Source organism: Homalodisca vitripennis, chromosome 2 (assembly GCF_021130785.1).
Source record: "Homalodisca vitripennis isolate AUS2020 chromosome 2, UT_GWSS_2.1, whole genome shotgun sequence".
Classification (NCBI taxonomy): domain Eukaryota; kingdom Metazoa; phylum Arthropoda; class Insecta; order Hemiptera; family Cicadellidae; genus Homalodisca; species Homalodisca vitripennis.
The window spans coordinates 175,283,437-175,307,838 of NC_060208.1; the positions used below are offsets into that span (position 1 = coordinate 175,283,437).

A 24,402-nucleotide genomic window follows, 5' to 3' on the forward strand; every position below is an offset into this window, starting at 1 on the left:
ATTTTCCGATAATAATAATAATATATTTTCAAATTACAAAACGGCAGACGTCATCAAATACTTACGAAATTGCCCAAAAATTGATACCTGTCTTACCTGAGCGCCCGCCAAGTCGGCCACCTGGAGCTTAGTGACTCCCCATCTTATGTACAGGGGGTACAGGGGCCTCACTGTACAAAAACTCAGGTCTCGTCAAATACATACAGGTAGCCGACCACTAGCTCTTAGACTATTAGTTTATCTCCATTAAACTCCTTCATTAATACAGATAGATACACGTATGTATAATACTCAGTAATATGTAACTTCAAATTTATAAAAAATATTATTTTATCGTTTCTGTTCCTTTTCTATAGCTGGTGGCAGAAAATAAGAGTCTGAAGAACCAGTTGGTATCTGCAGAAGAAGCTTTGAAACATGCCTCTGAGGGCAACAAGAAAGCTTCACAGGTTTGTAGATTGAATATCTAATACATTGTACCTAACAACTATTCAGTGTGTTTCAGCTGCTATAAACCATTTAATATACTGCATATCTGCATGCTTTTACTCTAATACCAGTCTGTTTACTTGTTGGCCTAAAGTTAGGGTTAAATGAATTTGAAAGGAATGTTAAATATCTTCTTATAATAATTATGACTTTATCATGAAGCATATGCTCAACCTGTAAGGAGCCCACCTTTAGTAAAATAACCTTGCAGTTTTCCCCCATAAAAAAATTTTAAACCTCATGCACTCTTAGGTCCTTATTTTTTCAATAGCGTTACGTAGCCATGAAAAATGCATCCAAGCGCTTTTTAAGTATAATATTACTCTTTCTTAATATACAAGGAGTCAGTGATAAACTTCCACTTTTGGAAGATCTTGCAATGCAGGAGCATTATGATTTCATCTGTCTTTCAGAACATTGGTTGCAGAGTGGGGAGATTGATTTCTGCTGTTTAAGTGGGTATAATCTAACTACTAGCTACACACGAACAGTCTTTGGCAGGGGTGGTACTCTCATCTTTGCTAGGGATGTATATGATTTTAAGCCTATAGACCTCTCTAGTTTTAGCCTTGAAAAAACTCTGGAAGTGTGCGCTATTGAAATCGACTCACTTCAGCTCATAATTATTTCTATTTACCGTACACCAGAAAGCAACGAATGGGTCTTTCTTGAAAGCATAGAAAAAATTCTCCTCTATCTCAAGAAATGGATTAATTATAAAATAGTCATTGGAGGAGATGTGAACGCCCAGTTTGACGTCACCAAGGACAAAAAATCAGTAGTAGATTTTCTCAATGTTCTTCAGCAGTTTAACTTCTACCACCACAACTACCAACCTACTAGAGGAGAAGCCTGCCTGGATAATGTGTTTTCAAACTTAAAAAAAATGACATTTTTTGCCATACTGTGCTCTGTTATTTCTCAGACCATGATGGCTTAGTGTTTCGGTTTTTGTCTGAACAGTCTATTGGACCTGATAAGACCCATGATATTTTTGTTCTACGCAGATTATTTTCAAAACAGAAACTAGACCTCTTCATGGTAAAAATCAGTAAAATCAATTGGCATAATCAACTTTTTCTGTACAATTGGATTACACATGGAAATTCAGTTAATAATCCTTTTACACTGATTTTTGAAAGTATACAGACCGCTTTTGATCAATGTTTCCCTCTCTGTAAGTATAAAACTAAACCCAAATATGTTAATAAGTCAAATCAATCATGGTATACATCAGATCTTGTCAGGCTCAAGGGTCAAGTTAAACTTGCATATGATAATTTTAAAATAAATCAGAACAACCTCAACAAACTAGCCTATAAGGATTTAGTACATAAATACAAGAACACTATAAAAGAAGCTAAGCTTAATCACAATGCTAACCTAATTGAAAAATCTAACAATAAATGCATGACAGCTTGGAACCTAATTAGGCCTAACCTACAATCTAAGTCCAACCATAGCTGTATTCCTTTACACTCCAGTGTTCTTAATGACTTTTTTATTGAATCTGTCAGTTCCATCAGAAATAACATTGTAAAACCTGAGACTACTTTTGAGCAATTTCTTAATTTAACACAAATAGATCAGCCTAATTTTAACTTTAAACTTGTAACTTGTGATGATGTCCTTATGGTCATCAAAAAGATGAAAAACTCCAAATCTCAAGATTACTATGGTTTCTCAAATTGGTTGATCAAAGAAATAGTACATTATATTGTAACACCTCTTACTTACTGTATTAACGTTTGCCTTCAAGGAGGTATTTTTCCTGAATGCCTAAAAATTTCCAAAATCTCTCCAAAATTCAAAAAGGGGGATAAATACAACCCAGGCAACTATCGGCCTATCTGTCTGGTACCTATCCTGTCCAAGGTACTTGAACACATTGTACACAATCAGGTAAACCACTATTTTGAGTCTTGGTCACTCTTTAATGAACAACAATTTGGTTTCAGAAGTGGACAGTCTTGCATGGATGCAATTGGGGCCATGGAACAGGATATTAGAAATGCCTTTGAAAATAAAAACTTTGCCTGGGCCTTTTATTGACCTTAGCAAGGCATTTGACTGCGTGGACCATGGCACTTTGCATCATAAGCTTAGTTTCTATGGGATAAAAAATAAAACTCTTGAATTTTTCAACAGTTATCTCCATAATCGAAGGCAAGCGGTATATACAGGGGGTGTATGGTCCTCTATCGCTACTAGCAACTGTGGTATTCCACAAGGCTCGGTCCTTGGACCCCTTCTGTTCATTATAGCCACTAATGACTTACCATATTGTCTAAGAAGTAATGTATACCTATATGCAGATGACACTACATTACTTACATGCAATAGAGACCTAAATCAACTTGAAAACATGGCTAATCATTCACTTAAAACTGTTTCTGAGTGGTTCTCTGCAAACTCGCTCTTATTAAACGAGGAGAAAACTCAAACTATTATTTTTGGACTGAGATCAGTACCTCCAATAAATAATTTTGAACACTAGCAAAGAGGTTAAGCTCCTTGGAGTTTGGATTGACCAACGTTTGAGCTGGAAAAAACAAATAGAGCATCTTTGTACTAGGCTAAGCAGATTAACATTTCTTTTTCGTAGGCTAAGTGACATTTTACCTGATGACTATGTTAAGACAGTGTACTTCTCACTCTTTCAATCTGTTCTCAGCTATGGAATTGTTTTTTGGGGGAATAGCCCACACCTAAATAATGTTCTAGTCATACAAAAAAAGGTTTTAAGAGTTATAGCTAAAGTTAACCATAGAGAACACTGCAGGCCTATTTTTATTAAGTTTAAGATTTTAACTGTTGTTAATTTATACATATTTAATATCCTGTTAACTAGTTTTAAGAACCCCTGCTTACATGTAAAAAGGGCTGAGGTACACAACTTCAACACCCGAAATAAAAACAATTTTGATGTACCTTTTGTTAGACTTGGAAAAAATCAATCTAGTCATAGGATAGTGGGTATAAAAATGTTAAATAAGCTGCCTAAAGAAGTGCTTAATCTTACTTTTAAACAATTTAAAATAAAACTCCAAAATTGGCTAATAAGTAATCCTTTTTATCATGTAAAAGAATTTTTTGACTTTCCTGCTGCTGAAATCTGTAAGTAATTAACCTAAGGTTTTCACTTCTCTCACTGCCTGTACATTGTTATTTAGTTCTAATTTACCAAATAATTAAGGTTGTTTTCTTAAATTTCAACCACAAAACTTTCATATTTGTGTACTTTCAATCTCAATTTTATAGTTTCTTTGACAATTGTGAACAACATGCTTCCTGTTTTTTTGACTATACCTCATGCATGTAAATCTGTGCCTTATGGGTAATTTCTTGATTCTTGAGACTGATTTGAATATTTCATAAATAAAAAAAGTTTAACCTTTTGTTCTAAATAATTAATAAAAATACTGAACTTTTTTTAAAGTAATTGGATACATATTAATTGTATCTTTAAAATGAGACATCTTCCATAAATACTTAAAATAAGATTGTAAAAGTACGTGAGGTTTAACATTATTCTTATGGGACTACAATCGAGATGGTCACCACTAGATTTTCTTCTTCATAATTTATTTGTTGTGTTTAGGGATAGCTCATAAAAGTCACAGATGTGCTCTTGTGTGTCAGCAGCTGTAGTAATTTTACGTTATTTTAATTATTTTCAATTTCTTTAGCTAGATGTAATTGGATTTTTAAGTAAACATGAGAACAGTTTTTGTTTTCAACCTTCAATGAAATGAAATGATTTATTAGCCCAATAGAACATTAAAATGTTATAAGGCTCGTCAAGAAATAATAACACTAAATACTAAATAACAATTAAAAAAAAATACTAACTACAACACAAGTAACATATAGCTAATACTAGGTGGTATGATATTTCACATCTTAATTATTTTCTGGTGAATTCGGACGAAAATCGTCAAAAGTATAAATTTCAGTTTGAAGCATGTATTCTTTAATAGTTTTTTTGAAAGCCTTTAATGTAGGAATCTCTCTCCATGCTAAAGGTAATTTGTTAAAAAAATGCTGACTATTGTAAGAGAAAGATGTTTTAAAATGGGTTGTTCTGTGTATAGGAACAGGTAGAGAATAACTATTACGTGTTGTGTAGTTATGATGGGAGATAAAGGGACTGGACTGTATTCTTTTATATGTTTGAGTTAAAACTTCCATTATGTAAATACTTCTTACTGTTAAAATTTGAAGATTAAAAAAATGTCCTCTACATGATTGATTAAATTTCAAATTTCCTAGAATTCGGATTGCTCTCTTTTGAGTTTTGAAAACCTGTTCAATAAATGGTGAACTTCCCCAAGAAACAATTCCATATCTCAACACAGATTCGAAATAGCCAAAATAAATAGTTTTTGCTGTTCTTAAGTCAGTCAAGTCTCTAATTTTACGAATAGCATAACATGCTGAATTTAGTTTCCCATTTAACTGACTGATGTGATTTTCCCATCTAAGATTGTCATCTAAAGTAACACCAAGAAATTTACAATTTTTTGTAGAAGTAAGTTTACTTTGGTAAAAAGTTATTTCAAGTTGTTCTCTAAAGTTTCTAATAAAGTGAAAATTAAGTATGGATGTTTTGGAAATATTTAAGGATAGTTTGTTAGCTTTAAGCCAATTAAAAATCAAACTAATGTTATCATATAATTTTTGAGATAGTTCAGTTTTATTGTCAGATTTAATCAAACTAGTGGTGTCATCAGCAAAGAGAATTAATTTGTCACATAAATTGAACTGCTTGGGTAAGTCGTTTATAAAAATTAAAAATAATATTGGACCTAAAACTGACCCTTGGGGTACGCCTGCCTCCAAATAGCGGGCAGGAGATAGATATTTATGGACAGAACCAGCACTGTTTTGAACTATCTCTACTACCTGGCTGCGATCCCTCAGAAAGCTACTAAACCAATTGAGAGCAACTCCTCTGATGCCATAATACTCCAATTTATTTAACAAAATTTCATGGTCTACACAATCAAAAGCCTTCTGGAGGTCACAGAACAGGCCACAGGTCGACTGTCCCTGGTCCAAGGCAGTTAGCACATAATCAGTTAAACTTATGATAGCATCTGAAGTTGACAAATTAGATTGAAAACCAAATTGATTTTTATTTATTATTGAGAATGATTTTAAAAAATTTTCAAGCCGTAATTTTACAATAGTTTCTAATAATTTTGAAAAAACTGAAAGAACTGAAATAGGTCTGTAATTTTCTGCAAGATTTGAATTATTGTTTTTAAATATTGGAGTTACTCTGGCTACCTTGAGACATTCAGGGAAGACTCCGTGAGTCAGGGAGCTATTCACCAAAGAGCAGAGGTTTTGACAGGATATGGATGTGTTCCTTCAATATCCTTGGAGGTATTCCATCCAGGCCTGGTGACTTACTTGATTTAAATTTACTTATAACTTCAATTATCTCTTTTTCACAAACAGGATAGAGATAAAATGAACCATTAACAAATGGATTTGGCAAAAAATTTTGTGGATCGTAATGCCTTGAATTCAGCAAGTCAAGTTGGTTTGAGATAATATGAGGTACACTTGTGAAGTGCCTGTTAAATGCTATTGCAACATCCATTGGCTCAGTAATATCTTGTCCATTAACAATTAGATTAATGTTTTTTACAGAAGCGAATGATTTAGTCTCTGAATTAATGATATTCCAGGTTGTTCTTGGAATATTTTTAGAGGATTGTATTTTATTTACTAGGGGTTCTCTTTTTGCATAAAGGACTATTTTCTTATGATGTTTAAGGTAAGTTTTTTATTCTTTCCAGCTATTTTCTGTGTTTATTGACTTGGCTCTGGCAAACAGCTCCCTTGACAGGACAGCACTTGCCCTAACCACATCAGTTACCCAGGAATATGGACTTGACTTAAGTTTTGTTATTGTTTTTAATGGGAATGCTAATTCATAATATAATATCAGCTTATCAACAAATTTTGAGAAATTTGCATCAACCGATTCACCAGAAATCACATCAAACCAGTCCTCCTTTTGCAGAAAGTCATGAAACATTCTATGACCCTGCTCAGAAAATATCCTATGTGTAATTATTTTACTATTTTCATTTTTTAGTAATAAATTATTGACATTTATTTTCAAAATTTGAGAAAAATTATGATCTGAAAAGCCAGAGTGAAGGTTAAGACTTGATAGCAGATTCTGAGGTATGTTACTAACAATATTATCTAAACAAGATTCAACATTTTTGGTAACTCTAGTAGGTTCATTTATAAAATATCTAAAATTATAACATTTTAAAATATTCTTAAAAGCTAAAGACTCTGAGTTATGGTTTAATAAATTAATGTTAAAATCACCTAAGACAACTAAGTACTTTTTCTCTTTCAAAGCTAATTCAAATAACAATTGCAACTTGGAAATGAATATATGAATATCGGAGTCTGGTGTTCTGTAACAACTAACAGTTAAAATATTTAATTTATTAGAATTAGTTGAAATTAACTCTATAGAGGAACATTCAAAAACAAAGTCTTCACTAAATTTACAAATATCATTACGTTCAATAAATTGTATATGATTTTTTACAAGAAGACAAGAACCTCCCCGTGTCAAACTAATTCTACAATAAATTGAGGCTACAACGTAATTTTTTATCTGAAAATATTTTAAGTTTTTTGCTGACAACCAATGTTCACTTATAGCAATTATATCTACATTTACATCATGACTCAGATACTCCAGCTGTATAACTTTATTTAGGATACTTTGAGCATTTTGGTGTAATAAGGTTAAGGTTTTTATATTATTAATATTTGTTTTTTGTGAATCTATAAGGTTCTTACAGGTTAAAGAAGTATTGTTTTGTGAATGTGATATACAGGCTAGGTTACTGTTAATATTTTCTTGCGCTGGATGTTTTTTGGTTTATTTATGCATTTTGCAGAGTTCTCATTAGGTGTTGATGCATGGATGTTATGTAGAATAATGTCAGCTGATGGATCGTTAGTTGCCACATGAAATGTGAGGGGTTTATTGATTAAAAAAGTGGAGTTGTTTTCCGGTGAAGGAGCTTTGCTTTTACTACATGTCAATGGGCCATAAATGAAAGACAAGTGGATAGAAAAAATTATTTTACTACCAAAACGTTAGTACACATGTTTACTTCTCAACATAGTTACCTTGAAGATTGAGGCATTTGTCATACATGTGGACAAGCTTCCTAACATGTTGTCAGCCGTGAATTTAAATGAGTCGTTACTTTGTACTGAAGTTTCTCAGTAGTTGGAAAGAGTTGACTTTCAGGCCATTTCTTCATTTCAGGAAAAAGATGAAAGTCGCTCTGTATTAAGTTGGCACCATCAGAATCAGAATTTTTTTTATTGAAGTTGTTGATTTATAGCAGTGTGATAGTGTTCAAGGAAAGTAAAAGCTGAAGCCATCCGGCAAGTTTTGTGACTGTCACTTAATATCTTTTGTACCCAGAGAACACAAATATTTTTGTAGCCTAAATGTTCTGCAACAATAAAGTAAAAAGAATATTTTGATAATTCTGAAAATTCCAGAGAATCTCCATCATTCTGATTGTAGGAAACAGATAACACTCCTCAATTCACATTTGGTGCAATAAACAATAGAGGTGGCCATGTTTATGCAACTGTAGCTCAGCAGAAACTGGTTACCTGAATTCGGCAGTGACAAATGTAGTGGGGTAGATGTGCTATTGACTACTGCATGTACCGCTGACCTTGTCTGGTTGTCATGATATGAGATCAGAGGTTAAAAAATAAACTGGCCTTGTATACTACAGAGACTTGTACTAATGTACAAGTTGTACTATATATATTTACAAAACATTATTTTATTAAGATATTTTAAGTCAAAATGTTTAAATATTTTCATCATGAAATGGATAAGAATGTGATTATTTTTGTTCAAATAGACACCAATAAGATACATTCACACCAAATTTTGTTGTATTGGCATTCCTAGTGGAACAATTTTAGTATAAAAAAGACAAATGATCAAAACAAATAAATGTTCAATCATTCCTTTAATTTGTATAAAAATCTATTAAATTATCCAAAAAGATATACAAAACACCCCCCTATATACATATATGTTTCATTAACCAAAAAGTGGCTGGATTTAACTTGCAAGATCTGAATTTCACTGTTTTTAGTAATATTTTTATACAGTGTCTTTACTCTTATATCTGCAGCAATCAGCAAAGGAGGTAGAACTGCACCAACTGGTGGGTGACCTTACCAGAAAATTGGAGATTGTAGAAAGAGCTCGCAGAGATCAAGAGTTTGGTTTGGATCGTTTACAAGCCCAGCTGGGCCGAGTGACTGAAGAGCTCACAGACACTCAACGAAAACTTGCTCACTCTGAGAATGCACTACAGGTAACAGTAGCATGCCAGGCTTTAACCAATATGTAATATTTTTATAAGGTCCAAGAATTATTCAAGTTAGGTATTTCTGATGTACACAATGAAATTTATATAATGGATGTCATAGACTGCAGCACATAATCAATTTTTGTTTTGTTTTTGTCAAATACTCTCAATTAGCACAACCTCACATTTTATACTGAAAAAAACTTTGTACAGATTTGTTGGCTTCTTTATAGTCCTCTAAAGTTTTCTCAAAATAATGATTTCTCTTGTAGTCGCAATGTAAAAACGAGGGTCATCCAGATCTTTTTTTATTTTTCAACGTAGTTTCTATTTTTAGTTAACATTTTTTGTAAAGTTCTACAAGGTTTTGAATGCTGCTGTCATATACGAGAAACTCCTTTAGGAAGCGAAACAAGTGAAAGTCACTTGGCACCTAGTCTGGGCTGTACCGTGGGTGGTCAATCTATTCCCAACCAAATGATCTGATAAGATTTTGGGTTTGGATGGCAGAGTGAGGTCTAGCGTTGTCATGCAACAAGAGAACTCCAGATGTCAATAGGCCATATCACTTATTTTGTATTGCATGTCAGAGTTTAGTCATCGCAATAAGCAGCTGCATTTATAGTTCTTCATTGTTCCATAAACTCGACTAACAATATTCTATGCCTATCCCAAAACATGGTTATCAATGACATTGATCAAATCCTTCTGTGATCACTGATGGCCACCCAGATCGTGGTTCATCATGGACATTTTCCCGTCCATCTTTGAAAGCACTAGGGCCATACACTTCACTTATCTGTCTATAAATATCCAAAGCAGAAAAGAAATGAAAAACTCTATAATGCTACGCTGATGATCTGGTGCTAATGGTGAAGGAGAAAAATAGAGGTACGCTGGATCGCCTCACTCAAGAAGCCCTTGACTTTAAAAGCAACTTGTGTCATGGGGAAGGTATACGTATTAACTCATCAAAAACAGTATGAAAACCTTTACCAGGAAAAGAAAGTGCTAGCTTGTTCAACCTGTTCTGAAAGGTATCAGGATAAAATACTCTCATGCAGTCAAATATCTAGGCATAGTCTTAAATAAAAGGCTAACATGGAACCCACATATTTAGAACATATTATCCAAGGTAACAAAGGCACTCGAAGCTTAAAAAGACTCTGGAATGAAATGGGGACTAAAACTCAAAATGATTTGTTGGATCTACGAAGCCATCATGAAACCATTGGTCACATATGCTGCTCTAGTGGACAAAAGTAGAACAAAGAACAGCTACCAAGAGGCTACAGAGTATTCAAAGGTTAGCTTGCGAAAGCATCACAGGGGTAATGAGCTCCTGTCCAACTCTGACACTTGAAGTGGTTCTTAAATATATATTCCTCTGGGGGTGGGGGTAATTAAAATAGCCTATTAAGTGCAATGAAACTTCTGGGTTCAAAGTTGATCAAGTCTGCCTCCTCAGAAAGACACATAAAAATAACTCAGTAATTTCCTGAAACTAAAATACGAGGGCTGTTTTTTAAGTAAGGGCCGTTCTCCCGCACACAGTAGTAGTTCGCGTTCCTGCCGTAACGAGCGTGCGCCCCGCCTACCGGCATACCTAGCGAACAACTTCATGTCAGTTACAACTCTGTAGCTAACCTGTATGCATCACTGTGCATCTTTAAAATGTTTAAGATTATCGAATCACCCGCCGCGTGTGAGATTCGGTCAGTGATACGATTTTTGACTGCAAGAAACATGTCGGCTGCTGACATTCACCGTCAGCTTTGTGAGGTGTATGGTGCCAAGGCAATGAGTGAAGGTAAAGTGCGGAAATGAGTCTGAGAATTTAAAGATGGTCGCGAAAATGTCCACGATGAAGATCGCTCAGGCCGGCCATCTGTGATCACGAGAGATTTGGTTACTGCAGTTGACGCAAAAATTCATGAGGACCGACGGTTCACAATAACCACTCTCTCTATGGAATTTCCTCAAGTGTCCAGGTCAGTACTGTACAAAATTGTGTCAGAAAACCTAAACTTTAAAAAATTGTGCTCAAGATGGGTACCCAAACTTCTCACTGAGGATCACAAAAAAAAGAGATTAAGCAGTTCTTTGACTTTCTTGACCCGCTACGAGGAAGGAGACGACATGTTGAGTCGAATTGTCACAGGAGATGAAACATGGGTATCCCATATCACTCCTGAATCAAAGCAACAGTCCATGGAATGGCGGCACACAACATCTCCAGTCAAAGTCAAAGCCAAGCAAACGCTGTCACGGCGCAGAGTTATGGCAACTGTGTTCTGGGACAGGCGCGGTGTTTTGCTAGTGGACTTTATGCCGCGAAGAATGACGATTAACTCAGAAGCCTACTGCGCAACCCTGGCCAGTCTCCGACGCGCCATTCAGAACAAAAGACGCGGCATGCTGACAAAGGGAATTCTGCTCCTCCACGACAATGCAAGGCCTCACACCGCTGCTCGGACACAGGAAATGATCGACTCTTTTGGCTGGGAAGTTTTGAATCATCCGCCGTACAGCCCCGACCTTGCTCCAAGCGATTTCCACCTTTTTCGGTACTTGAAAAATCATTTTGGCGGGAAGCTCTACAATGACGACGAAGAAGTCAAGACGGCCGTGAACTCCCGGTTGTCAAAGCAGGCGGCAAATTTCTTTGAAGAAGATTTCAAAACTTAGTTTTAAGATATGATAAGTGCCTTAACAAACAAGGCAACTATGTAGAAAAATAAAAAAAGTATGTAGATTCTAAAAATAAATGTATTTTGAAAAAAATAATTGTTGTTTATTTAAAAAAAATAACGGCCCTTAAAAAACAGCCCTCGTAGTAACCAATGTATCAGAAAGTATGGTTAAGAAATGCTCCTTTGAAAAACCATACCTGTCTCGATTGAAGACAGGAGAAACATAGAGTAAAAAGGAGGCCTACTCTACTAAAGGAGTCCTTAAGTTTTATACAGATAGTCTATGCCTTGATTTTATGACAGGATTTGGTATATACGGACCAGGAGTTAACTTAGCTGTGCTCCTGTGAGAACACGCCACAGTCTTCCAAGCAGAAGTCATGGCAATAGAATCATGCGCCAGAAGACTGATACAAAAGAGGTCAAAAGAAGCAGAATATAATACTCTCTGATAGCCAGGCTGCACTAAAGGCACTTGACACCTGTTTGACTCGAAAGCAGCATGGGAATGTAAGAATGTTCTAGTGAGACTGGTGAAGAACAGAGTTACATTCTGTTGGGTGCCAGGCTATGAGGGCCTTCATGGAATCAAAAAAGCATATACACAGCATTTCGCAGGTGGCTGGTTTATCAATTGTTTTGAACATCTTAAATTTGCACAGTAAACAGCACTACAATGATTTCACTTTGTAAATGGCGTCATTTGACGCAAGGCATGCTGGGAGACGGTGTGCATGCACATTGCGCCGTTTACTCGCTGCTCCAATAGTTACCACGAAACGGACCTTACTTTCTAGATAACCCTTGTAGGTGAACTAAAACTTTGATACGTGTAAAATTTTAACTTTAGATTTCATATAAAAAAATTTATGACAAATAAAAACAACTCCCCTATTAATTGGCTTAACTGTTTGTAGTTAGGGTTACATTGCCGATGCTCGTTGTTTTTGTTTGTCGGTTCACATTGCGTTAAAAAATTACTAACACAATTATCTTGAGATATTTATCCTCGTTAAGCCTAGAAGAGCAATCTATTAATTTAAGAGATGTTGAATCAAAATTTAAAATATAGTCATTTATAATACTTGTAAGATGGTCATAATTTCTGTATATAACAAACTTCATTGTCTTATTTTACAAATCTCTTGTATTATTATGTTTTATTTCAACAATATCTATTCTTTCTTCTTTTTTTGTAAATCTTTATTGAGTTGTTTTCTAAATTATTGTACATAAGTTGTAATAATAGTATGTAGCTACTTCAAACAATTCCAATGTTGTATCAGTATATTACACACAATAAGCACAATCTGTTTCATGTGTTGTTTTTTTACAGTCATCTCAAAGCCAGTTACAAACTGAAAATTCCTTCCAGTACGGGGAGAAATTAAATAAGTACTTGGGTCTACTGAAGCAACTGAAAGATTCACTAGATGAGGAGCAATCCAGGTAAATTAGTTATTTATTTTAACGCTAAGAGCAAGCCCTACCTTACTTTATTCACGAATTCTCAACACATATAGAACATATATTAACCCTTAAAGTGGTGAAGAAAACTTGGCAGGTTCAGTTAGTGTGCATGTAGAGATCACAACAAATTCTGGTTTTTTCAAAGTTAAATTTATTGTATATTTCTTAGAAGAAGAAATAACAAATGTTTTTTAAATGCTCTACTGGTTTTACATGTTGACACACCATATACATTTTTCATTTTTATTTATTGTCATTTGTCAATTTTACATTGCTATAGACAACGTCAAGAAATAAAATGTGTAATATATTACACTATACAAAACATGCATATTATACATTATGTTAGTTTAAAACACAATAATATAATTAGCCTAAACATAATTAAGTGTAAGACTAAGGTAAAGTCCACACTGCCCAAAGGCCTGTACCATCCAGACACATTGAAGTGCTTATATAAAACATGGAAAGAATACTTGTAATAGATTCATGTCAGCCCAAACAGAAAAATCCATCCTCAGAGAGTGAGAAACTACCACACTTCTACCTATTCTAAGGTAGATAATTATCAGTAGTAAAAAATTCCTCCAGTGAATATAAGGCCTACTTATTAACCAACGTGACAATTTACATGTATACGGTTGAAGTTCTAAACTCTTGTGGTAGTTTGTTAAAACACTTAATTTGCATATGTCTATGACTAGCTATAGTCTTTTGTAGCCTGGAAGAAGGTATAATTATATCCTGTCCTCTTCGAGTATAATAGTCATGGATCTCATTAAAACAAACAAATTCTTTTTGGCTTTTCTTTACATGTATTAAATTTTGAAGTATAAAAATGGAAGGAACTGTCATTATATTAAAATCAATAAAACATTGTTTCCAATCATCCTGATAAGCTAAATTGGCCAAAATTCTCACTGCCTTTCTTTGCCATGTGAATACCTGGCTAACACCCTTACTATTTCCCCAGAGCATTGCAGCATATAGCAAGTGAGAGTGAAATTCATTTAAGTAGGATATAAGCATCATATCTCCACCAACACAAGATTTTAACCCTTCCCATCCAGAATTTATCTTTCAGTTTTGACTCATAACGCGTAATTAACTTTAAAATTTTTTTTACATTTTACCAACTCTAGGTTTTTTTTTAGTTAGTGGTGGCTATTAGGAATAAAAAATAATACAGTATCACAAAATAATCAGACCCCTATATTTTTTTACAAATTTTACATAAAATCATCGGGATTCGCCATTGCATAGAACAATATAGGCCTATAACGACACAACAAATAAATAACAAAATATAAGGATAATATAATGCTAAATACAACAGGAACACGAACAATAAATAAGGAAATATGGCAAAACAGCGTTGAACACTAAAATATGCCGTGCCGGGATATATCCGTTTACCGCGTAATGGTTCACCGCAGACTGAGGCTAAATAACGCCACGAGGGACAAAGCCACGCCCTCCCACCACTGCGATGCGCCAATGAGGTTCAAACTGTGACATGCTTTTCGGAACAAGTATTCAACACTCCCTTGAACTCTAGCGGATTCCACGGCAACTACAATTTATTAAATAACACAAAATAGACTTTGAAGGATATATCCGTTTACCGCGTTTTGGTCAAAATTTTGCCTAACGGATATATCCATTTGCCGCGTGGGAAGGGTTAATTTTCTAAGTAGAAAACAGACCCTAGACAGTTTTGAAATAACTGTCTTGGTGTGAGCCTCCCAAGAAAACCTCCGATCAAAAACCATTCCAAGCTACTTAACTGGTTTATAACAAATTTCCTTTACGTTCAACTTTTTCAATGTGAAGCAAATTGATTCTGTTTTATCAGTATTGACTTCTAGATTATTACAATTAAACCAAGAATTATAAACAACCATTACCTCATCACTATGTGTTTTTATCTCATTAAGTAATTCACTAGTAACTATAAATTAAGTGTCATCGGCATAAAGAGTGGTCTTACAAAGAACATTGCAAGGCAGGTTGTTAATATATATAATAACAAAAGCGGACCCAGAACAGATCTTTGTGGAATCCCAGCAAGGACCTTTCGAAATGTGGACTCTGTACCAGCAACCGAAACTGCATTCTGCCACAAAGATAAGTTTCTAAAAAGTGCAATGGTTCATCGATAATACCATAACATTTCAGCTTACTGAGAAGAGTGTGATGAGAAATACTATCAAAGGCCGTGCTTAGGTTCACAAGAGTCAAAGTAGCATACTCACATTTCTCAAAACTACTTAAAATACTAGTTACAACTTCATTCAAAGCTTCCGTTGTGGATCAACCAGAGCGGAATCCAAACTGACTATTACTTAAAATATTATATTTATCCAAAAATTTTAAAACTTGGTTTTTAACACATGTCTCCATTATTTTGGAAACACTGAAACTATACATATTGTTGGATAATTATCTAGATTGGATCTATTACCATTTTTAAAAGTGGTATGCTTTGGAAATTTTTAAGCAGTTTGGGAAAGTAGAACAGCGAAAAGAAAGATTCATTAAAAATGTTAAGGGCCTAACAATACAATTAGCAATGTGTTTAATCACTCTTTTATTGAAACCAAAAACATCTTCACTCCTGGAAGACTTTAAGGATCTCATAATATTAAGAACCTCAAACTCACTAACACACTTCAAATGAAAATTATCTGAAAGCCTTTCAACTTTCCTCTGGAAGGACATATGACAGATTGCTATTGTTTAATGTCCTAGCACTATGAACTACCTTTTCCCCAATACTTATATGTTATTAAATTCTTCAGCTGTAATGGGTGGAATTGGATTTTCTCATTTATAGTAGTTACCGGCCTTCGATTTAATTACATGCCATGCAGCCGAACATTTATTTATCAAATTGTGTATTATGCTTTCATTGTACATGACCTTTGCTTCTTTAATTTTATATCGATGCCATTTTCCTTTATCTATGTAGCAGTTGTTTATTAACATGTTATTTTTATAGTTTGGTATTCTTAACAGATCTTGTAGCAGAATTAATGTATTCCTCAACTTTTTTAAACTATCATTAAACCAGAGAGAATTATGCTTGTTTTGTTTTCTTTGTTGAACGGTTTTAGTTTTCCTTGGGCAGCTGTGATTTAATTACAATTGATAGCCTATTTACAAAATATTTGTAAGCACTATTTACATCCTTCATGTCATACAACAAATGCCAATTCAATGAAGAGCTTGTATCTACAAACCTTTTCAAAGTTTCATCACTTATTTTTCTGTATGAAATATTTTTAGATTGAGAAACAGTACCCAGAACAGTAAATTCAAGGTGAATTATAGAGTGATCTAAAATTTTCACCTTCCATATGCAACTGCTGTATAAATGCTTATTTAAATCAGTGGCTATGTTTTCTAGTTGGCAGTTTGTTTACACAGTACAGATTGAATGATTTTAGGTTTTTAATGAACATTATTGTATCATTATCAGTACTCTTTAAAATTTCAATGTTAAAGTCTCCTCCTAGTATAATTTTACAAGTAGGTTTTTTCTTTTGTACATAGCTTAGTAAATCGTCAAGGTATGTAAGAAATGTTGTGCAACTAGAGCTGGGTGTCCTATATACAGATATAAAAATAACATTATAAATATTTACAAATATACAGACAGCTTCAAGGGAGCCTAAATGGGTCAAATGAGATATATCAATAACCTTAAAAGGAATATGATTATTTACAAGAATAGAAGCGCCCCCCTAACCATTCTGTCTGCAGAAAGATGCAGCTAATTTAAAACCTATTGGAACATACAAAGAGGCTTCCATTTGATGCAACCAATGCTCACTAATAAGACCAATGTTACAGTTGGCTTCATCTAAAACTACAGCTAATTCATTTCATTTGTTTCTTATTGACGGAATATTCAACTGCATAACACGCACAGTTAAGTCAGAATCATATTTTCAAGTTTCAAAAGGTTCATAAGAAAGTTGAAAAACACTCAAAACTATTATCGTTGTAACCCTAAAAAAGAGAAAAGTTATATTATAAAGAGGTTTTTAATTAAGTAGTCTTTATTTCATTTAAATTAAAATAGTTTTAAATTTTATTGTAGAAATAAATACGTAAGTTCATTTATGCAGGTACCTTTTTCATCATACTTTCAAATTAAGGGTGTGCTCTACCACAGGCTAGAAATCGCAGTACGATGTTTCAAAAATCCGCTTGGAGCACTGGCAAAATCGGTTGTAGGGAGGGCAATGAGTAGTTGCTGTGGAGGGGATCGGAACTTACCGAGCGCCTCCGACATTTGCCGAGCGGCAGACCCGAGCCAGGTGCGTGACGTCCGACTCACACACGCGCTGGAGTGCACAGCTTCGTGTTTAACAGGGATGGGCTAGTAGGCCTTTCACTCTTCAGCTACTTTACCCACGCCACATGCTATGCTTTATTCACATTAGTCTGCCCCTATACACTGACAGTAAATGGACACAAAGATACACATGAAAGCTATCGCTAAACATATATAAAATATTGTAGTATAATTTAGGCAAAACATGATACGTAAAATATTATAGAAGAAATCAAACTGGGAGTGGCTTCCTTCAAATATTACATGTGAATAACATTACATGACACTTTCACTTTTATTACAGTACATGTTTTAGATTTGTTAAGACTGCGATATACCACAGGCCAGAGATCGCAGTATCGGGACTATGGAGCATCTCAGTTATTTGCCGAAAGAAAATGCGTTCAGTGGTGTACGGCTCGTAACAACGCACACGCACCACGTAGTGTGGAGATCGGCTAAATCAGTATGAAACTGTAACCGGTACTTTTCCTACCGTTACTCGTTGTTACAATATACTTTTATTATTATACAATAAAATGTTTTAGTAAAATATATTTTATTTTTGTTAATTTAAATTCGGTCTACTGAAATATTTGAAAACTAACAGTGCAGTCATTGAAGCGAAAAATACGGTCTTACCTCCAAACTTTTTTACTGTGAACCGATTTGCATGAAATTTTGGAATTAGGCTCATCTTACCCTTAACTTCAAAAGTGAAAATGATCTGAACTCCGCCTATTAATTTTAAGGGGTGTAAATAACCCCTTAATGGAAAAATTGACATTGAGCCATTTCATCGCTAGAAAACATGTCTAATAGTAAGTGGTGAAATTTTAAAGTGTTTTCTAACACAATTACCTCATATTAAAATCATTTTCAACCCCTTGAAAATCTTACAACCCTTGCAAACAACCCCTAAATTGAAAAAAAAAAAAAATACTTTGGTACGACATAAAAAGATGTAAGTATAGAGTAAGAAATATTTTTTATATTCTCTATGATAATTATCAAATTATTAACCCCCTCTTAACCCTTAAAAACTACCCCTTGATAAAAAATTGTTAAAATTTTTTTATAAAATGAAAAGGATTTAAATATTATTCCACACTCTCGAAAATGATTATCATATTCTTAAGTTTTCTACCCTTATAACTACCCCTAAAGTAAAACCGTAAATATATATGATTACATATTTTAAAATAATTTAATTTAGAGTAAAAAATTGCCATTTATTGAATAAAATATTTACAAATTATAAAAAATTTACTCACATGTGTTATATATACATATAAGAACGTTGGTGTGTATTCATGCCTACATTTCCAAAATATATTAGCCATATTATGTATATATATATATATATACACATTACAATAGTTTTGGGTCTCTATTATACTGCGTACTTTCACATTGCTCCAAATATTCACACTCCGAAACTTTCAGTTACTAAGTAGAAAAAAATATGATAACTTTTTGGACCATAACTCCTTCAATTTTCATGCTATCGCAATTTATAAAAAACCATTGTAAAAGTACTTAAGAGAGCTACAACATCCTTTATTGCAATATATAGTAAAAAACCTTTTTCTCAAACGGTGAAGGGTTAAAGGGCTTAAGAGAGGCTGTGATTGCGCTGCCACGCGCTCTTTAAACAACCATATCTCCGTCAATTTTTGTTTGACAGAAAAAACAAAAAAACCAAATTGTTTGTCAGAAAAATGCCTAAATTTGTAATTCCTACACTTTTATACGTATCTGTCCTCATTTTTGAGATATAATGAAAAAAGGTGGTTTTTTTAAAATTTGATTTTGTTTTTAATCGTTACTTTTTTGAAACATATGTGTCCTGAAGCAGCCAAACTGATAAAATCTATCAAACTCTTCATAATAAAGTTAATTCTAGGCGGAATACGATTAATTTTAATTTTGGTGGAAATGGCACTTATGAAACCCATTGATTTAAAAGAAAAAAACTTTATATGCTCCTTTTATTTGCAATACAGCTCACTTATTTTACGTGCAAAAGACTTAATAGTGTTCATTTTAAAGCTTATTTCAAGCACTAGAAAACCCTTTTTTATTAGAATGCCTAAAATGCATCTGCTCGCCGCTAGATGGCATTGACCACATCGATTAAATTTCAGACAAAATAAAAAACGGCTTTGATCTTTAATATCTAGTTTAATATTGCACTTAGATACTTTATAAAAAACAAAATTGTTCATTTTTTTACCTGCTACAATTTTGATCTTTATACAATTTTCGATAAAACGTATATTTTTGGAGATATTTGCATAAAACCGATGAAAAACGTGAAAAAATTGCTAATTTTCAATTGCCAATAATTTGAAAAGTATTGGATTTTTCGAAAAACTTTATAGATGATTTTTTGCTTAAAATTAAGCCTTCTATCGATATCCAAGGTTATTTTGAAAAACAAAAAAATCACCCCCGAGAAGGGGTGGCAACCACTCCCAGGGTGGTTGCGGAGTACAAATCATTTTCACTTTTGAATTTAAGGGTAAGATGAACCTAATTCCAAAATTGTATGCAATTCGGTTCACAGTAAAAAAATTCGGAGCAATAATGCTTCAATGACTGCACTAGAAACGTAATCATTCCAGTGATATTGTCAGGTCAGAGTGTCTACCGATCTAGAATACGTGGAAAAACTGGGCAAGGCAGGAATTGTTATGAAAACCATAGAAAATTTAAATAATTTTAATGTTATCAACAAAACTAACATAATTTTATTAATTCTTTGATACATAATGTAAACCCACTCATTTTCTTGTTTATATAATCATTCTTTCATTTTTTTAGAATTATCAGATCACATAAGATTTTTTAGACTAACTAACCACGCAACCAGTAATGTGGTTAGTTAAATGTACATTAAAAGTAAATTTATAGATACATTATATCAAAGATAACAGTATATTAAAAAATTACATATTTTATGAGCTCAGTTCATATTTACAACTTAATACACACAGCTACATGTCACTCTTTGTGCGTCTGCCAAATTAGAATGTAATTATAACTTTGTAACAACAATAAACTTTACACAATTGAATAATAGTTACATAACAACATTCAGCAACAACAAAAAAAGTCACAACAAGACATTAAAATTACAATCAAGCAAAATATCACAAGACCAACATGAGAGAAATTACAGTTTTTACTTAGCAAATTGTATAGGATAAAAATTTACCTGAGTATATATACTGGATTAGATGCAAAATGAATTAAATGTCTCTAACATCTTTCTTCAAATTTTGGAAACAACTCATTTTAGTTATAAAAATACAATTTCTATTATCCTCATTACGCAAAAATATTAATGTTTCATTGAAACTAATAACACATACGGACCTATCTGTCATATTTAATTGTGTAGTTTGTTTTTTAACACACCACTAGTCTCCATGACTGTAAGGGATAATATAGGTATATATGTGAATAAAATGAATTACTATATCAGCTGCTCTCGTCACGTCTATTGCATTATACTAACATAAAATTGTAGTTATAAAACATCTAGTCTGTCTCCTACAGGAAGTCCTCGAGGGTATCTTGGGTCAACTAGTTCTGGCAATACGCATTTGTGGTAAAAATTTAAAAGTGGAATTTGCATATGTTTAAGCCAGAACTCATCATTTTTCAAAATTTTTTCCACTGATAACCCGTGAGGTGTCCATACTGTAAATAAACAGAATTCTTTTCCTGTTGAGTCACTTTTAACTCATCAGGCAGAGGCACAATTCCGGCTAACCAGTCATCATCAGTGTCACTGTCAAGGGGTATATTCCTAGAAACAAATATATATATATATATATATATATATATATATATATCTCATTTTTTTGAGTTCAATTATATATTATATGAGTTAGAAATATATATGCATACACCCATATGCGAGCACATACACCCACACATTCACATACGCAGGTACACACTCTATATACAGTACTTTATAATATATAAAGTACATTATATTTTCCATACTTTTAACAGAATTAATTTACAATTTTTTTAAAAATTATGTATTGCAATGATGCATTATACATTGCCACTTGTGATCGAAAAATATAAGCCTACTCTCTATTGCCACCGTCACACAGTGGAGAAATGTCCCTATCGAGCGGTGCAAAAGTCCAAAAAGTGAAAATCAGACCTAGTCTAAGTATCTAGATTTAAAAATTTTAATTCCTTTATTTTGTAATGGGTAATAGCTTATCATGTAATGAGATTTGTTTAACAATCAAATGAAGCAATCATACATTAAGTCAAATAAAAACTATTATAGTTAGACTATATTGCACTAAACAAAATACCTCATAATGAGGTATGTCACTCATATTTTGAAAATATTGACATTAATCAATAATTTATTATTCCCCAGGAGGTAGAGGTAGGTGTTACACGTTACGAATTTATTGTTACGGAAAGAGTTCGCCAACACTATTTCGGTGATATGAAGATGTATGTGAGAGCTTCCACACAACACGATCATTCATAGCATGGGCGCGCCACGGTGGCGCGTAAGTAGTGTTTCGTCCATGGCCGCTAGAAAGACCCGGCGCGGAGCGGTCCTTTGACACCGCCGCCCGTGAGCTCAGTGGCACCTGTGATCCTATGCGATCCTATCCTTTCACACTGATCGGATGACGAATAAATAAAAATATTGTAGTTCATACTTTATACATACTTGTTCATAATACATTATTATTTAAAAACAAAATATTTACTACAATTTTTCATTTGTACAAGATAGGAACTTGATTATTAATGTATGAATAGATATTATAAATCAACAAAATTGAAGGTACATACGGAGAAAGGCCACACGTTATAACCTAGTGAAAGCGGGTGAGGGGAAATATCCAGCAGGTAGTGGTGGGAGAGTTGCCTACAGTTTGCGGCTGTAGCCGCCACGCGCGTCACCTGACAGAGCGTTGAATAGCGCTTGCAGACCTTTCATGTCTGCCTTATTGTACCTTAACTTCAGAACTTTTTAATAAACCGTTTGCAGTTCTACGCTTACTATATTCCAATATACGAATGTCTGTATTCAATTCTTTAATAAAAATTCACGTTTTTATTTTATGAAGCGTTGAAAATACCCTTCATTTAAAAACTTTACTTGATGTGCAGCTTAAGTTTAATGGAAATTGAAATTTCAAAAACTAACGCACGTATACAAATATTTAGTTACTTAAATGACATCAATATGTTTGTAATAGCTCAAAAAATGAGCCTACAATGAGGCAGATTCAAAACCCTTGCATCAGCGTTCACCAGAGTGGTAGAGCGCGCAGCCTTAAGATGGTGTGATTCATTTTTTGGTTTGGTTAAAAATTATTGAAAAGTTCCCCATTCTTTTCATTTCTTTATAATCTGCATATATTTCTAAAACAATATTGTGCGTAAGATTGTCCAAACTAAAAACAATATTTGTTGATATTTTACCATTACCTCAAAATTATCTGCCATTTCAGAACAAATATTGGATTTAGTGTTTATAGAAAGTAAATGCATTTTCAAGTTAATGCACAGTAAAAAGAAATATTATTACTTACTCAAAATCAATAAAAAACAACTAAATTGTAATTTTAAATTAGGCCTAGGCCTATTAAACAAAATATTCACTGTTTTGACGATGTCTTGCAAAATTACAAAAAGCTTTACTCTAGACTATAGTAAAGAAAACACGTATTTAAAGAGTTGATGAATTTTTAAAATGTATTTGTACCTAATATATATTATACTAATATTATATTAGTATAATATATACTATATTGTACAATAATACTTATTAATATATAATATATTAATACCAAATTATAGGCTAATGTGGATTGTTTTTACCCTGTAACTGACGACGTTGTTATACACTTTGTGTTCAGACAATAAATGATTGATTGATTGATATGTGGAACTATATCCAAATTATTATCTCATATATACATATTTATATATATTATTGTTAACTTAGCCTTGGCAGTTGGCTAAATTTGACCACAGAATCTGGAGTCTGTCTGACAGTATTAACTTGGATGTTGTTAGCAAGAAATTTGTTTTATTTTATAGATGTAACAGCCTTGGCAGTTGGCTAAATTTGACCGCAGAATCTGGAAATGTGATGGAGTTTGAGATTTCTGAATTACGACGTCTTCTGCAAGAGGAACAAGAGCATAGTGTTAAAATGAAGTATGTACTGTCATTTTTAGATACTTTTCCAGTTGATGAGGATTACCTTGAAGTCTCTCTCAACGATTGTTATTACTTTTCACATACATAGTATAAGTTAAACATGTATGATTGCACAAACATTTTTTATTTTTATTTTTTGTAAAATTTATTGCCCACTATCTTTATGAGTTTAAAAAGCCGGTTTTTTAACTCTGTCCAAATGTGCATGTGTCCCTATGATAAAAAGAATGTATCTATTTCAATCAAATTTTTCATGCTAGTGTAGATAGTGTGTATACAAAGTTTTCTACTTTTCTATTTCCAGTTTTCAATTTGGTGAAAAACACGATTTTTTACATTTTAATTTTTATAACTGTATTTCTTTAAAAATGCATTAACGATTTTCTTATTTTAAATTTAATCAATATACAATATATTTTTATTTCTCAGTCAATACATTGTGTACATAGAGAATTGTCATGGATTTCAATATAAAGCCATACGGTTTTCATCAGTCCAGCTCCACAATTTGTTAATATCACTTTAAATAACACAAATTTGACCAATTCTTAATATAAATAAGTATTTTTTATTTCCTTTGAAGACCTTTTTCTGGACGCCAATTCTTGGTCACATTTCAATATTGTATTTATTATTTCACAAATCATAATTTAAGGATTTTTAATTTGGAAGAGCTATGTTGTTATATCTATATAAAATTATGTCTGGTATTATTTTTATTAGCTATTAGATTTTATTTATTATTATATCATGAGAAAAATTATTTTTATGTGGTGTGTAATAT

At 33.1% G+C, this 24,402-nt stretch overlaps 1 protein-coding gene across 6 annotated transcripts in view; it reads left to right on the forward strand.

Moving 5' to 3' along the window:
• The window catches only part of LOC124355064 (optineurin), a 91,645-nt gene that overhangs the window by 37,396 nt on the left and 29,847 nt on the right, over positions 1-24,402 (forward strand). For all 6 annotated transcript variants that reach the window (XR_006921736.1, XM_046805979.1, XM_046805981.1 and 3 more), the window contains exons 11-14: positions 357-449; positions 8,709-8,894; positions 12,918-13,030; positions 23,496-23,615. Coding sequence is in view for 5 of the 6 variants with exons in the window: in XM_046805979.1 (XP_046661935.1) it covers positions 357-449; positions 8,709-8,894; positions 12,918-13,030; positions 23,496-23,615 (512 nt within the window). In the remaining variant the exon portion in view is untranslated. The remainder of the gene's footprint in view (positions 1-356; positions 450-8,708; positions 8,895-12,917; positions 13,031-23,495; positions 23,616-24,402) is intronic.